Below are 15239 nucleotides of genomic sequence, written 5' to 3'. Positions count from 1 at the left end.
CCAGAAGTGTCCCAGGCCCTAGTCCCCACACCTCTGAGTGCCTGAAAGCACCCGGTCAGTGAGGATAAATCAAAGTGAAGAAGATGGCTCTATGAAGTGAAGGCAAATTGCAAGAGAGAAGTACTGGAAGAAAGGAAGGGAGGCAGTGGGAGCCCTCCATTGATGCCAGGGAGTAGCAGTGGGGTGAGGGGCTCACCAAGGCACGTGTAGGTGAGGAGGGCCTCCGGCTTTGCCCACCTGCCTGTGCCTGCGGACCTCTCTAAGGCTCCATATCTTCATGTGTAAAGGAATAGTTCCACGAATAACATAACGTCTGTGGTCAGGACTCTGTGACGAGTCTTCTGAATGGCACTTTGTGAGCTTGTGCCCATCTTACAGGCCATGAGAACTGAACTGACGCAATGCGCAGAACCTTTTCATGTACTCCCAATGTGCAGGGAATCACCCGCAACTGTGGATGCTGATAATGAGTCACGCGATTACGTTTTTTGAAGGCACTTACTGAGTTGGAACTTGGTGTATTTGGGGATAGTCAAGCACCCAGAGTAAGCACATGACTAGAAAAACAAACCACTCGAATTCCTTGGATGGTGACACCAGATTGGGAAGCTTTTATCTGACAGTAAGAAATGGGTGATATTTTCTCTGTCCTATAACTAAATAAAATGAATCTACAGGCCTGTACAGTGACACATGGCTAGGGTAAGATCAAGACTGAGTTTTCAGCTTACAGGAAGCACACACACAACGGTAGCCTCAGCCCTTCTGACTCCACTGCCAGCTGAGAAGGGGAGCAGTTTATTAGATCGCTTGAGAGAGAGTTCTGTTGGAATATGAGATTTTTAAGGATGTGAGGAGGTACTCTCGGAAAGACAAGAGAATTGGGCTGAGAGGAAAAGTATGCTTTTCCTTAGTTAAACCTAAAGAGATCTCCAGGCAACATTCAGTCAAACACACTTCTTTGAACTTTGTGTACCTTGTCCAAGTAGCATCTCCCACTTTCAGTGCTGTGATTTGGACAGCAAAGTATATTCCATTGTACAACTCTGGGGAAGGGCAAAATGCAAGCTGCAGGGAACCCGAGGCAGGGTAGCCTCACCCTTCAGGGTGGGCAGGACATCTGTTCTTTACCATCTCAAAGCTGTTCAGAAGCCATGTGGGAGAGCAAGCGCCCCAAGGAGAGTTTTCGGTCAAGAGAATGGGTTAGTGAGAGAATCAAACACTTTATAAAGACTGCTGTCCAAATACTTTCCTGTGGGTTAACTGCTGTAAAATTGTTGTTTGCTGGGCAAGACACATTGCAGAGAGTAAAAATAACTATAGACAGGAGCATGGTGGGTGGGGCTGGCAGACCTGTCCCTTCGTGGCAGACTACGGGCTTAGAGGCTCCGTTTTCTGGAATGGCATCTGGTGGCAGATGACATATTAAGGCAAAAGTGGGTATTTTTTTTTTTTTTTATCCTTTGAGTTTGAAACCAGACCAAGCCCTCCAGTTCCTGTACCTACTTCCTTCAACCCTGACCTTTTAAGAAATGCAGGTCAACCCGTTTCCTCCAACCCATCCAGAGTACATTTCCATTCACAAGTCTGCTGGCTGCTGGACAGCAGCGTCCAGCCGCCACACAGGTCAGCTCGGCTGGTGTCTTTTCAGAGTTCTCTCTGCTTTCATCTTGCTTCCAGTCCCGGGATGGGGAAGGGCCCTTCTTAGATACTGGACAGCATGGTGGAGGTGAAGATCTGTTGTAAAATCTGAGGTATCTTCTTGGTGTCCATAGCAATGAAAGAGCGGCCAGCTGGCAGAGTTCTCTGAAGCCTGCCAGAGGGAAGGGAAGGAAGGAAGTCACCATTGCAAACCAAGGCTCTATTCCAGTGGCTGCCCCTGGCCAGCGCAGTGTCAGAATGTGTTCTTAGGACGTTTTCACTTTCTCATACCTTGCCTGAACTTGAATTGGCTGTCACTGAGTAATGGAAGGCCTGGGAAAGCATCAGGGGAAAGCAGGGAGGCGAGAGGAAGAGCTTTTCAGTGAGAAAACGAGTGCTTTTGAAGTTCTATGTTTCCTGAAATGTTATATTCCCTTGACAGGACAGTGCCCCAGGGCCCCATCTGGAATTAGCTCACCTGCATCTGGCCAAGTGTGCTGGCCTCAGAGCGTACTTGTAAAAGCCTCCCCCCTTTTTTAGAGAACAGGCCTCCAACCCACTGCACTGCCAAGTCCCCAAGTGGCTCTCTCGCTCCTCCCCATCACACAATGTGAAATGCAATCTGCATTATCCAACGGCCACTTTGACGATACTGAGGTTGAACAGACTTACAGTAACTTAAAAAAAAAAAAAGTCAATTTTTCATTTGGAACAAAAGGCCATCTTTGAAGGCAATAAGAAGGCAAGACACAGATGTATTGAAAAGAACGGTGCCTTTCATTGTGCCAACAAAGTTTGGTTTTGGAATGACATTTAATAAAAATCAGGCGTTCTGTGCAGTATCGTGTATTTGGCATGCCGGGCAGGCCAGCTTTTTGCCAGTGAATGTTGGACCTTTTCCCCAGGAAACCACAAGGGTATTATTGTGCTTTCTTAAGTATTCCAACAGGATCTGTTCACTAGAAAGGGAAAAAAAAATTGCTCCTTTCAGTCCAGCCAGCAATGTTGAGCTTGCCGTCTGCCTAGCGCTGGTGCTGGGGAAATGTGGACAGAAAGGCTTCAAGAACGGAAGGTCCCAGAAAACGAGACGTGCGTGTGATCAGCTGCGCTAAGTGACCACGAGCCCACTGTGGAAGCTGCGGACCCATGGGGCTGAAAACTCCTTTCTGCGAGCTTGTGCCACAGAGCAAAGCATGCAGAAGAGGCGGAAGCAAAGGCAGGCCATCCATTTGTATATTTTTCCCTGAGATACACTTTCAGTTGTGTTTTCTGCCTTTTGTGAGTATTTTAGGCAGAGAGAAAAAGAACATGAATGCTTCCTGTCAGTGTGTTTAAGTTATGGAGAGTGTTTCCTGGCTTCTCCTCTTGGTCAGGCACTTATTGTCTGACTATAAACTCATACAGTTACATGCTATAGTGAGCAGACTGCATGGTAACTACACGTACATACACACGTGTCTATATGCAGGCATATACGTATATGCTTGCATACACACACATGTCTGTACACACCGTCACTTATGAGAGTTTGTTTATAGGGATATGTATATACATATATGTCTGTGTGCACGCATGTGAACATGCGTATGTGAGTCTTCGTATGTCTGTGGTAGTTTGAGTGAGGCTGGCCCCCATAGGCTCATATGTTTACAGGCTTAGTCCTCAGTGGGTGAACTGTTTGGGAAGGATTAGGAGGTGTGGCCTTGTTGGAGGAAGTGTGCCAATGGGGGTGGGCTTTGAAGTTTCAAAAATCCATGCCAGGCCCAGGGCGTCTCTCTCCGCCTACTGCCAGTAGGTCACGATGTAAAACTCTCACTACTGCTCCTGCGCAATGCCTGTCTGCTTCCTACCATGGTGATCAGAGACTAACACTGACACTGTACACAGCCCCCAGTTAAATGCTTTCTTTATTTAAAAGCTCCCTTGGCCATACTGTCCCTGCATAGTGACAGAAGAGTGCCTGAGACAATGTCTTTTTACACACCAAATAGACACGCATTGCATGCAGACGAGTGCAGTTTCTGTTACTGCTAGGGAATTATTGCTGGTTTCCTTTGTTTTTTATTTTTGACACTTCTTGGGATTGATCCTGGGGCCTCACACATGCTAGGCAAGTGTTCCACCTACCCCTGAGCTACAGCACCAACTCTATATTTATTATTTTTGAGTATGATTTGAACACAAACTGATGAGAGTGGGCTGGGGGGGTGTCTCTGTAAAGTACCTAATATATAAAATACTATCTAACCTATTAGTGGATAAATCAATTTGGTAATTATTTATTTTATAAGAACAATTAAAATGATAAATTCTGGTCCAAAAAAAACTGTAGAGCATCACGCTCATCAAAACTACAACTTCCTGCCCAAACCAGCCAGGGCATTGTGCATCCTAAATGTGACATTAGCTGCTTGAGGGTAGACACTCTAGACCCTGTTGTAGCTGCCCTTCCCAGCCCTCAGGGTGAGGTCTGAAGAATGACATGCCAGATATTATCATATCCAGCCTCTGTCGAGACAGCAACAACGCTTACCTGGCTGCCTGATCCCCCAAAGAGCCGATAAAGATGGCAAAGGCATTTACTTGAGGGTCGCTTGTCAGGATCTGGGCAAAGCGGGCTGGGTTTATCCCATATCGGGATAGATTTGCATCACTCAAGATGATGACAAAGTACTCATCAGCGTCTTCTTTGGTGATGTCCTTGATGGCGTGTTCTGTCCCCTCGAGCGTGTGGTCCCCACTCATGCAAAACTGAGAGTGGGCATGCATTGTCTGGAGGTAAGAGTTGGGGCACAAGAGCCATGGTGAGCAACTCCTTTCAACACACATGATGATTTTTCTATGACAGACCGTCTGCCTTTTGATCTACATCCTGAGTGACAGCAGCACACAGTGATAGGTGTGTGGAGTTGACTTTCCTTCGAACAGGCAATGTTGGGCTGGAGAGATGGCTCAGTGTGTAAGCACACGGGCTTCTCTTTCAGAGGTCCTGAGTTCAATTCCCAGCAACCACATGGTCACTCACAACCACCTATAATGTGATCTGATGCTCTCTTCTGGCATGCAGGTGTACAGGCAGGTAGAGCACTCAAATGAATAAATAAGTAAACCTTTATATCAGCTGAGCATGGTGGCACAAGCCTTTAATCCCAGCACTCAGAGAGGCAGAGGCAGGTGGCTTGTTTTGAGTTCAAAGCCAACCTAGTCTACAAAAGCAAGCCTAGGACAGCCAAGCCTACACAGAGAAACCCTGTATTGAAAAGCCAAAAGAAGAAAAAAGAGATGGGTAATGTTTCCAACTGACACTTTTACAACTCAGCTTTCTATTTAAAATAAGAAAATATGTAAGTTGGCATCACCCCAGAGAGAAGCAAGATGCAGGAGAGAAATAAGGAATGGGTTGAATTTCCAGTAAACAAGTCAATTGGTGATGTGGAACACTGTTTCCAGTGGTAAAAGAGAAAATCTGTTTTAAGATCATGATGTCTACTGTAGATTTAAGTTTGTGAAAGTGAATTTACCATTCAAAATTATAAGAAAAATATACAATTTGGAATACAGAGTACCCAAGAAACCCAAGGTCATTCTTTCCTTTCTACTGAGCATGTCTTACTGTAAAGAATTCTGATCATAGATGCTCAAACCCAACAGAACACTGAGTGCTCTGAACACACGCAGGGAAAACATGGATTTAGATGATAGAAAAGGGATTTTAAGCAGGAAAGGTGGTTTCTATTCAGTGCTTGAAAGAATATGAGATTCAGTGCTTTGTCAGTGAATCCTAGCTTCTATCTAATCTGATAGAAATTCTCATAATGGAGAAGGAGCAATGCATGTTTTTACCTTTAGAACTTCTAGTCTCTGCTTATTGTCCTTGGGGATTTTGTTAACCGGAACGATCTTGATGTTGTAGCCATCTCCCGAGTGTCCAGCGATGTCGTACTGCATGCAAGAGAGTTGGAGAGTTAGGAAGTCGGTGAGGAACAGAATGATCATTGGTCCTATGGATTCCCAGCTCTGGACTTTTCCGTGTTCAACATGTGTCCATAGAGCAACACAGAGAGACAAAAGAGGCAGATGTGTGCTAGCAACAAAGGTAAACAAATTTTGGACTCATTCTGTTTGGGTCCACCACCTTCTGAAAGAGGTAGAAAGTATGATGAGAACTCAGAGGCTACCCCAAGCTTTATGTGGATGTTTCAAGGGACACTTTGTAAGAGGCACACACATGATATTAGACAGACTTCAAAGGGCTCTCAGTAATCCAGCCTTCATGTGCAGGCTCTCTACACAATCCCCATAACTGTGGTCCTGTCTGTTAAACTTGACAGGATAGCACTTATGATTACATTAACTTTCATGATAAAGGGGATTCAGCTGATGCAATTACGTTTACTTGAATGTGAGTTAATAAAAAGTTATCTAGTGGGGCTAACCTATTCACACAGTGCTCTTTCAAAGCAGCTTTTTCCTAGAAAGTTAGAAAAAAAGCCTTAGGGGGATCTGACATGAAGGCGTTAACTATGATGGAGATGGAGCGGGGGACCATCAGTGGTCTCCAGAGGCTAGGAGCCAGCAGGAAATTGGGGACCTCCGTCCATGATTCTGAGCAACTCAAGTCTACCAACAAGGTTAGCCTGAAGCAGACCCTTCCCCAGAGCCCCACAGAGAACGAGTATACATGGCTAGTTTTCTTCTATTTCTAAAGGTAAAACATACTTGCAGAAGTTAAAGTACAGAAGGCCAACGCTATCTACAGTCATGTGCAAGTTAACCTCTGAAGATGCTGTGTGATAGATGCTCTTGGCCATTTAGTTCTTTCTAACAGACACACCAAGCTGCACAGTCACAGACATACCAGCCTCAGCATGACTTTTGGCTGATATTGGCCATGTGACCACACAATCTGCTTTTCCACTTATTAATATGTCATCTATCTTTCAACGTAGCAAGCTCTTTTTAATTCTGTATTTTTTGGGCACACAAGACAGTCCTGACTGTTGAGAAGAGGCCAAAGTTGGAAGTCTGGTGCCCCTCTACAAAATTTGCAAAGAAGCCAGAGGTAAACTGGGTGAGGTCAGTCTCTCCTACTGTCCCTCTCACCCTCCCACCTCTATTTGAGACATTTTGTGATGACATGAAGGTCAGGACACTGGGGCAACAGAGGTATCTGCAAGGAAAATGGTGTGCGTCTGGGGACGAAAACTTCAGGGAACATTTGGGATATCTGCTAATCCGGTATTGATCAATAGCTGTTCTCCAAACTCCTGTACATCCTGTACTAGGTGTTATAGGGGACTGGCTCCTGTAAACCAAACCTCTGCCCATCTGTGCCTTTGCAGATGGTAAGTCCTTATGTGCTCATCTCTGCTCAGTTAGTTTCTGTGCGTAGATACCAGAGAAATGCTCTCAGAGACCTCGCAATCAACTTGGAGCAAGAGGCAGCTTGCCTTTTGTTGGGCTATATTATTTTATAAACAATCTAGAAAGCAGAATGCCATTTTTCCCTAAGCCAGATGACAAATGCAATCTAACATATTGAGGCTGGTGGCCACGTCTGAAATGGGAAGTAGAAAGATTCCTGGTGAAAGTGCCTGGCTCCCTCCATTAAAAACAGGAAGTGGATGGAGTTATCTGGGAAAGATGAACTCCACTTTGGAGGGGCCCACATTGTGTAATGAGGAGACGAGGCTTGCAGGAAAGACCTAGCACTCATCCCCAGGAGGAGGACATACCGGGGCTCTATATAGTATGTCTACACCTTGGAAAACTATAAATCTGGCTACAAATTTCCAGATTAAACATGCTCTTATATCCTACTTTGATGTTACATCTTAATGATCTGTGAACCAGGGACAAATTATGAGTATGTGGCTTCCTTAAAGCTTCTGGAACATCGCAATGTGGGGAGAGTTCTTGCCTCTGGTCCAGCCTGGCTGCTCCTCAGACCGCTAGGAAGGCAGACCTAAGAAAGGCCCACATGGAGAGCAGAGGTGGATCATTCATCAGTGTCGTTAGGCCCTGTGAGAAGACCTGGCCCCTCGGTCCATGTGCACCTCCCCTGGGAGGGCTTGGCCAGAGGAGCACTAGAGCAGGGCTGAGAGGTTGCTGTATGCCTGCCCTCCTTTTGTAGTACTGGCGACTGAACCCAGGGCCTCAAGTACACCAGGCAAGTGCTTTTCTATCTCCAGGCCTCTTTTTATTTTGAGAAAGGGTCTTACTAAGTCTTCCAGGTTAGCCTTGAACTCACTGTGTATCCTAGGTGGCTCTTGAACCTGCAAAGCTCCTGCCTCAGTAGGTGGACACAGGCCTATCCCATCAGGCTGCTTTTATGATGTGCCGCTGAAGTAGCTATAAAAGAGGCACCTCCACAGAGGACGAAGCAGATTCCCGTGTGCACTGAGTTAAGAGGACTGAATGACTCAGCCCTTTCCTCCCTTTTAAGGGATGTCTGGGAATCCTAACAATCAGATGATAATGGATGCGAATGAGTAGGCCTTTGCCCTTGTATCTCAACATGTTTAAAAACAGTAATACGCTTATCCTTAAAACTGTCTGAGTTCACGAGAAACATACATGAACGAACTCTGTTACTACTTGTGTGAGGTTATGTAGCCTAGGCTTGCTTCAAACTCATGATCCCTCTGCCTCAGCCATGCAGTTCTAGGACAACAGGAGTGTGGTATTACAACTAGCTGGTCTCATTTGTTTTTATTTTCTAACTCTTGACCCTGCCATTCACCCAGGCTGGGCCCTGCAGGGACCATCATGTAATCAGCTGGGAGAGGCCACACACGCTTCCACAGAGCGGCACAGGACTTAAACAACAGCCTCATTGTCCCTGTCAACCACTGACATTTAGGCTGCAATTTTTCTATGGGGCTTACAAAGTATCCTGGAAATCTCTGGAGTTTTGCTTTTAGCATTCAGCATAAATATTAAATGACAGCTGTTTAGAAACCCCCAAACAGAGAAAGAGCCTTCTCTAATGCTTCTTTGCTCTACAATTTGGTTAGATTCCCCTTAGCTGGTTTGTTTTGAAAACCTCACTCCTTTAGAGGAAGGCATAACAAAGAAAAAGAGTCTCAATCAAGACAGGAATTTACCATCCAGTAGGAATTTAAAGCAGGATGTAAAGGAAGCTTCTTAAAATACAGAGCTATTGGCACATTTATGAATACGATGGAGGCTTCACCTTCTATTAGGAAGGAGTATCATGTGCTGGTTTGGGGATAGGTTATGCTTTATTAGGCTTCTGATTGTAAGTTGGTATGTGGGAATCTTCCGAGGCTGTTGTGAACAAGACATATGAATTCTGTGTTCTAAAATCTAAATGCACCATTCTAAAATGGCACTACTGTGGCCAGCAAGGAGTTAGATGAATGAGTGATAGCAAAGGTCTAGGGAGGTGCTAGCAGAGCCCTAGGGCATATGTGAGTTACTAATCTACTGTAACCAGTTAGCCCTCTTCCTGTCATGGAAGTCAGCATAAAGAGTGTTCTTAAAGTCAAGGTGAGACATGGCTTGGACTTGATAACAAGCCTTTTGATTTAGGGCAAGGTGCTTAGCCTTTCCAAACCTTCTGCTACCTTGGAAGTGATGCTAGTGTAGAGGACCTCTAATGGCACATGCTTGTGAATCACTTGTCCTGTCTGACAGATCATATCTGTTTGACCATGTCCCAGAGTCATGGAAGGACAGCACAATCCATTTAGTGATGACGATGGTCAATCTTATTTTGTCCTCACAGGCACAGCATCTTTATAAGCTCATCTCTGATTCTGTGAACTAGCTCTGCTGTAGGTGCTAACACTGATGCTAGGAAGGACCATCAGCCTTTCCTGAGACAGACTTTAGCATTGGCTCTCTATTCCTTTGTCTGACTCTTCATGTTACTACAGAGAAAGGTGAGTCCTCAAGCTATTGCTCCATCTCTTAAGCTTTTTGTTTTCATGGCTAATATTTCTACTGAGCCAATTCTGAATGGACTCAGCAAATTTTGTATACTTTTTTTGGGAGTCCTCTCTCTGAGTAATAGTACGAGTATATTCAAAGCCTAAGACCGATAGGATGACTGGTCTCCTTCTTTAAACTCAAGGAACATTCTTAAGGCATTGGGAAAGTGGTAATTACAGACACTCAGCTAAGTGTCTCTCTCTGAGTCATGCCTTTCTATAGCCTTCTGGGAAGTAATGGAGCCTTCCTCACAAAGATACCTTCAAAGAAACCATCATATCATACCGCCTTTACATGGTGGGATACAAAGACTAGGAGATTACAGAATATGTTTACTTTTGAATGAATTTTTGAAAATACCGATTTGGCATAAGTTGGGCATAAATAAAGCAGATCCAAGAAACAAGATAGAACAAGTAAGAAATAAATATCCCCAATGTGGGGCTAGAAGCCCTGGCATTTCACTGTCTAGCAGTGTGACCTTGGGTCAAGTATTTAACCTCTTTGAGTCTTAGTTTTCTGTAGAAAGAGGTTGGTGAAGATTATTGCCAGCCACGAGGTTCTATGACAATTTAATACTCAAGAAATGGAATGAAAAGCTGGCTTCTCCTTATTTGAGGAGCACACATGTCTTGTAGTCTCCTGTCAAAGGGGGTGTGTGTGTGTGATTTATACACTTGAAGTGAGGACCAAGGACACCTTCTACAGAGGGAAGGACTTCTGAATTGGTAAGAAGCAAGAGTCCAGTATGGTCCTAGAACAGTGGGTTTCTTTTTCAACATTCTCACCCACCCACCCCTGCGCGTCGTCTTTTGTAGTGTTAAGGCTAGAACCTCAGGCCTTGTTCAGGCCATGAGGTCTGGTTAGAGTTTATCATTATCCTAGGAAGATAGAACCTCTGTAGCTCAGCCTGGTCTGTGAGACATTGTCCTGACTGATGAGAGAGGTGACTCCACTGTAGATGACTCCATACCTAGAAGGGTGGACCTGGGCTCTATAGGGAAGCTGAGCATGGGCCAGTGAGCAGCGTTACTCCCTGGCTTCTGTCCCGACTTCCCCGAGTGGAGAGGGACCTGGAAATGTACGCCGAGTAAGCTTTACTCCCTAAAGTGCTCCTGGACCTGGTGTTTGTTACAGCATCAAGAGGAAACTAGAACACTGGGCATTCTCTTTACTGCCAAAGCTGCATCCCTAGGCCATCACAGTGCTTTTCTAACTCTTTCTTGCATTAAAAAAAAAAAAAAAAAGATTTTTTTAAGCAACGGAATCCTTTCTCCAAATGAATTTGTATGAAGGCCATGTTATGCAGCATTGTGCAGCAGCACTGGAAGGGGCCGCTGTTTTACTAGTGCTGAGAGAGTTGGGGCGGAGCCTGCCTACTCCCCTAACCTCACCCACTCCCCACAGGCTTCCTTTTCCATGGCTCATCTCAGAGCATAACTTACATGCCTTCATAGAAATAAAGTAATACATTTTACGTTCTTTGTCTCTCCAAAGCCCAGTTTCTGAATGAGAAGAACCCATGTTCTGGCACCATTGTTTGAATCCTTAGTGGAAAGATGGTCACCAAACTCTTTGGTGTTACTGAGTACTTTGAAGAAACCTCAGGGCATTACAAGCTTTTATGAAGAAAGTCTATTAAGATGACAATGAAAATGCCCAGGAGCTTGGAGAAGAGAGCAAACTGGAATGAAGGTCAAGGAGAAGAAAACAAAACGGCTCGTGTAACCGTTTGCTGTGTATACGGTGGGGACGACTGCCAGTAACTCGTGCTCTTTGGGAGTATGTGCAGGCAGGCGGCTGAACACTTTTAGGGACTTGAAAGACTCCAAGTGGCTTAGCAAATGTCCTGCTGCTGAATTACCTTTCTGTCTCAGTAACTCACGCTTGAAGGTCCCTGTGGTTTGGCATGCATTGTGCTAATGTGGAATAAAAGCAGAGGCGGGCTCTACGTGAGGCTACCAGAACAGACTGTAATGACCCACAAGTCAGCATGGAGCTCTAGCCAAACACAACACAAGCAGATGCCAAGAGGGATGGGCAACATGCGGACCACCACACCAGGGGGCTCTTCTGCATGCTGCAAAGCAGAGTGGATACCCTCACAGCCCAGGGCTAGCTGCGGGAAGACTGTCTGGAACTGGGGTAGGAGCGTTAGAGCACACTCATTCCCGCAGCCACCGTGTGATGTCATCCTGGGTACCCCACATACCATCATCTGCTCACTAGTCATTAGTTTATATTTTCCAAGCAAGTTACGGCCCCTCAGGAGTTCCTGCTAGTGGACCTTACTCTTCTTTCATAAACAAGAAATTGAAAGCACAGACAGATTAAGTGGCTAGGAAAAATGATGACATTATGATGAATAATTATGAAATATCAAATGTTTCTAAAAAGATCAAAAGTTCAATGATGCAGCTGGAATCAGAGAGGGAACAGATGGACTTTCAATTCCTCACCCTTCTGCCTTCAGACTACGTGTACCTCATCCTCATGTACCCTCAAGCACCTAATTAGAAAAGGCTCTCATAGCATATTGGACACATTCCTCTTCTGGCCTCTACAGAGGGCCCTGGAAAGCCCTCGCAGAGACTGGGTGACCTGTGGCCAATCGAATCTCAGGCAGGGTGGTGGCTATATGCAAGCATGGAGGGAAGACCTGGAAAGAGTATATGAAAAAGGGGTGGTGGTGATGGGGCAGGTTCAAACCCAACGGCTTTTGAACATTAGGTGAGATGTGGTTATTTACGGCTGTCTTGACTACCCATTGGCCATCAGTGATCAAATGACTTAAATAAACATTTTTTCTTTTCAAGACAAGGTTTCTCTGTGTAGCCTTGGCTGTCCTAGACTTGCTTTGTAGGCTAAAGTGGCCTCAAACTCAGATCTGCCTGCCTCTCTGAGTACTATAAATAAGCATTTTCTATAAAAAAGAAATCAAGATGCAATCACATATTCGATACAGGAGGGTCAAGAGATGGGAAGGTTGACAATCCTCAGTGCAGACAAAGCAGGTTCTGCTTCGTTTGCTCCAACAGGAGTATGCTTTAAAGGGCTGATCTCCTCTCACTCCACACAAGGACATTCTTTGTCTTACAAGCTGCATGCTATTCAGGAGCAGAAAGTCTCTTCCCAGATCTCTCTCCAAGTGCCCCATCCTCATCCTGTTAGGGGGAAACCTTTGATTTGGGCTCTGGGGTTCCTGGCAACTCTTAACAGAGCCAAAGGGGGGACTCTTTAACAGTTCCATGGTTCTCAGTGGCTACGGGGGCTAGAACTCCTGTTGTGAAGGGAAGCAGAGCTCCTTCTCACCTAAGCTATGTATTACACACATCTGAACCCCTGTACTGTGAACAGTCTTGCAGCCCCACAGTATTCAACTGCTGGAGGCTGTTCATTCCTCACCACGTAGCTCTAAAGGCCTTTCTCCCAGTGGGCTGCGTCCTTCACGGGGAGCCTAAGTAAAATGACAAGTCAATTTGTTCGTGGCATAATACAGAGTCACGGCATGCGATGCAATCTTAAGGTACAGGTAGGGTGCCAGGCTGCGTGACAACTGGCTTGAGATCGTGTGTTCCTCAAGGGTTCATGCAGCACAGAACTGGAGTTCCTAGGCATAGGCTGTGTGTCCTTCCCAATGTCCGCACAACACGTCTCTCCCGGCATAAGCTGATGCTCAGGCGATCCACTGCGATGCCAGTCCTGTCACAAGCAGATGAATCGGCTCGTATTGGCTGGCAACACAGCATCGTGCAGATGCCCTCGCCATACTCAAACCTCTGAGATGGGGGACTTAACAAAAAAAATGAACAATAAAAAGCTGGAAATGGTTTAAACAGAAGGCAGCTTTTTCCCAGGGGTGCATGTTTTTGTCAGCTGGAGACTCCTATTATCATCTAGACACTGAATGTGGGAAGGGAAAGGGGAGCAGTGAACAGACTGTTGCCCGGTTGGGCACAGACCCTGGGTGATGGGGTGTCAGTTCTAGAGACACTAGGTTGAGGATGCCCAGGGAAATGACAACAGACTTCGGTGGTTCTAGGAGATGCTGGGGTTTACCCTCACACACCCGGCACGTTGTGAGCTTTTCTCCGTGGAACCAGAGCTTATCGGGCCCTTCAATTATGTTACTGTTAGAATGGGAGGGCAGTGGGCCACTCTCTCTGTTGGCGGAGGATAGTGCCATGGACTCTGCACCCACCTCTTGGCTGCTGACCCTAGACGATCAGTGGAGCTCTAGATCCCTATGTTGTGCCATTACCTTGAACTTCTCCTCGTAGTTCTCAAAGGCTTCCATGACCATGCACACCGCCTCCATGGAGCGCTCCAGCCGGCCATCCACCCCGTTGAAGCGGTACATGCTGCCGGAAACATCTACCACCAGGCGCAGGCGCTTGGGCTTCTGCTGTGGGCTACCCAGCTGAGGGAGAGAATGGCAGAAAACTATGGTCAGCTGCCATCCTGGGTTCTTGACCGGGCTTTGCAGGGCCAGCCCAAGGTGCGCAGATCTGCACAGGGCTGTTCCAGCAGGTGGAGGGGATGACTGTGCCCCAGTAAGTATGTGTCAGACTGGCTGCAGGAGCACAGGCCAACGGCTTCCTCTGGAATACAGTAAAAACCACCTTCTGGAGGCTGACAACCTGAAAAGTAATAATCTGGAAGGAGAGAAGCCGGTGTTATTTGCTCTCTGCCTCAGCGCTCTCCCAACCCCGGAGAGAGCTCGGTAGTTGGAGGGGAGCCCGCATCTGCCTCACACTGTTAGGCAGTGGCTTAAGGATCATTTTCCACCTAGGCTGAAGAAAGGCCAGATGGCTAAAACACGGTTATGTGAAAGGGAGTCTGGCCAAGAACTTAAGAAAGCATTTTCAGAATGTCTCGGTTCTTTAGAGCTTTTGGGTTTTCTTCTGGTTGAAGAAGTGTTTCTTTTTTCTTTTCTTGGCAATTAGAGTGGCACTGAGCTGCTATCTGGCAAGAATTATGGATTAAAATGTGAAATCTTATGAGATCAGTTTGGGGCCCAGATCTGTCAATGTGCAAAATTTTTTAAAAAAAGTTTGTCAGTAACGATAAATAAGAAAAACTCCAGATTATTCTATGATTATATGCTTGCTGACACACATGCAAAATAATGGGCAGAACTAATAGTTTCAAGAAAATACTGTAGGGAGCTGGGGAGATGGCTCATGAGATGGCTTGGTGGGTAAGGTACTCACCATCAAACCTGACAACCTGAGTTCAATTCCCAGGACTACATGGTGGAAGGAGGGCAATGACTCCCACAAGTCGCCCTCGGACTGCCACGTGCCTGCTGTGGCATCCACAGCCCCCACACACATATAAATAAAAAATGTAAAGTGCCATAGATGTTTAGAGGATAACGGTAGGAAGTCAGTTTTATATATTCCTTTAAAACCTGGTGAGTCTGCCCCAATTAAGAGCAGTAAGGCACACATGCCTCCATGACTAACTCACAGAGTTAGTCCAAACGCTCGCTGACCACAGTGAGTCAGTAAAGAAAGCAGCTGTTGACTCATGGCAGCGACCCAGAAACAAGAACTTCCAAATGACCACAAGCTCTACTCGGGGTAAACGTTTAAAGAGTGTGACACTCATGCTCTCTCTCATTGCACCCCTGCTCTCAG

General features: G+C 46.0%; 1 protein-coding gene across 1 annotated transcript in view; it reads right to left on the bottom strand.

The window, feature by feature from the left end:
- Window positions 1-942: 942 nt before the first annotated feature.
- Window positions 943-15239, bottom strand: part of Vwa8 (von Willebrand factor A domain containing 8) — a 355260-nt gene continuing 340963 nt past the window's right edge. The window contains exons 42-45 of the mRNA XM_055609598.1: window positions 13859-14017; window positions 5485-5583; window positions 4175-4413; window positions 943-1813 (exon numbers count right to left, since the gene is read on the bottom strand). Of these exons, the coding sequence (XP_055465573.1) occupies window positions 1705-1813; window positions 4175-4413; window positions 5485-5583; window positions 13859-14017 (606 nt within the window). The 3' untranslated portion in view covers window positions 943-1704. The remainder of the gene's footprint in view (window positions 1814-4174; window positions 4414-5484; window positions 5584-13858; window positions 14018-15239) is intronic.

The sequence above is a fragment of the Psammomys obesus genome, unplaced genomic scaffold (genome assembly GCF_907164565.1).
Source record: "Psammomys obesus unplaced genomic scaffold, mPsaObe1.curated_primary_1811, whole genome shotgun sequence".
In the NCBI taxonomy this organism is placed as follows: Eukaryota; Metazoa; Chordata; class Mammalia; order Rodentia; family Muridae; genus Psammomys; species Psammomys obesus.
The sequence above is the reverse complement of the archived record's forward strand: the minus strand, read 5'-3'. Positions and strand labels throughout refer to the sequence as shown.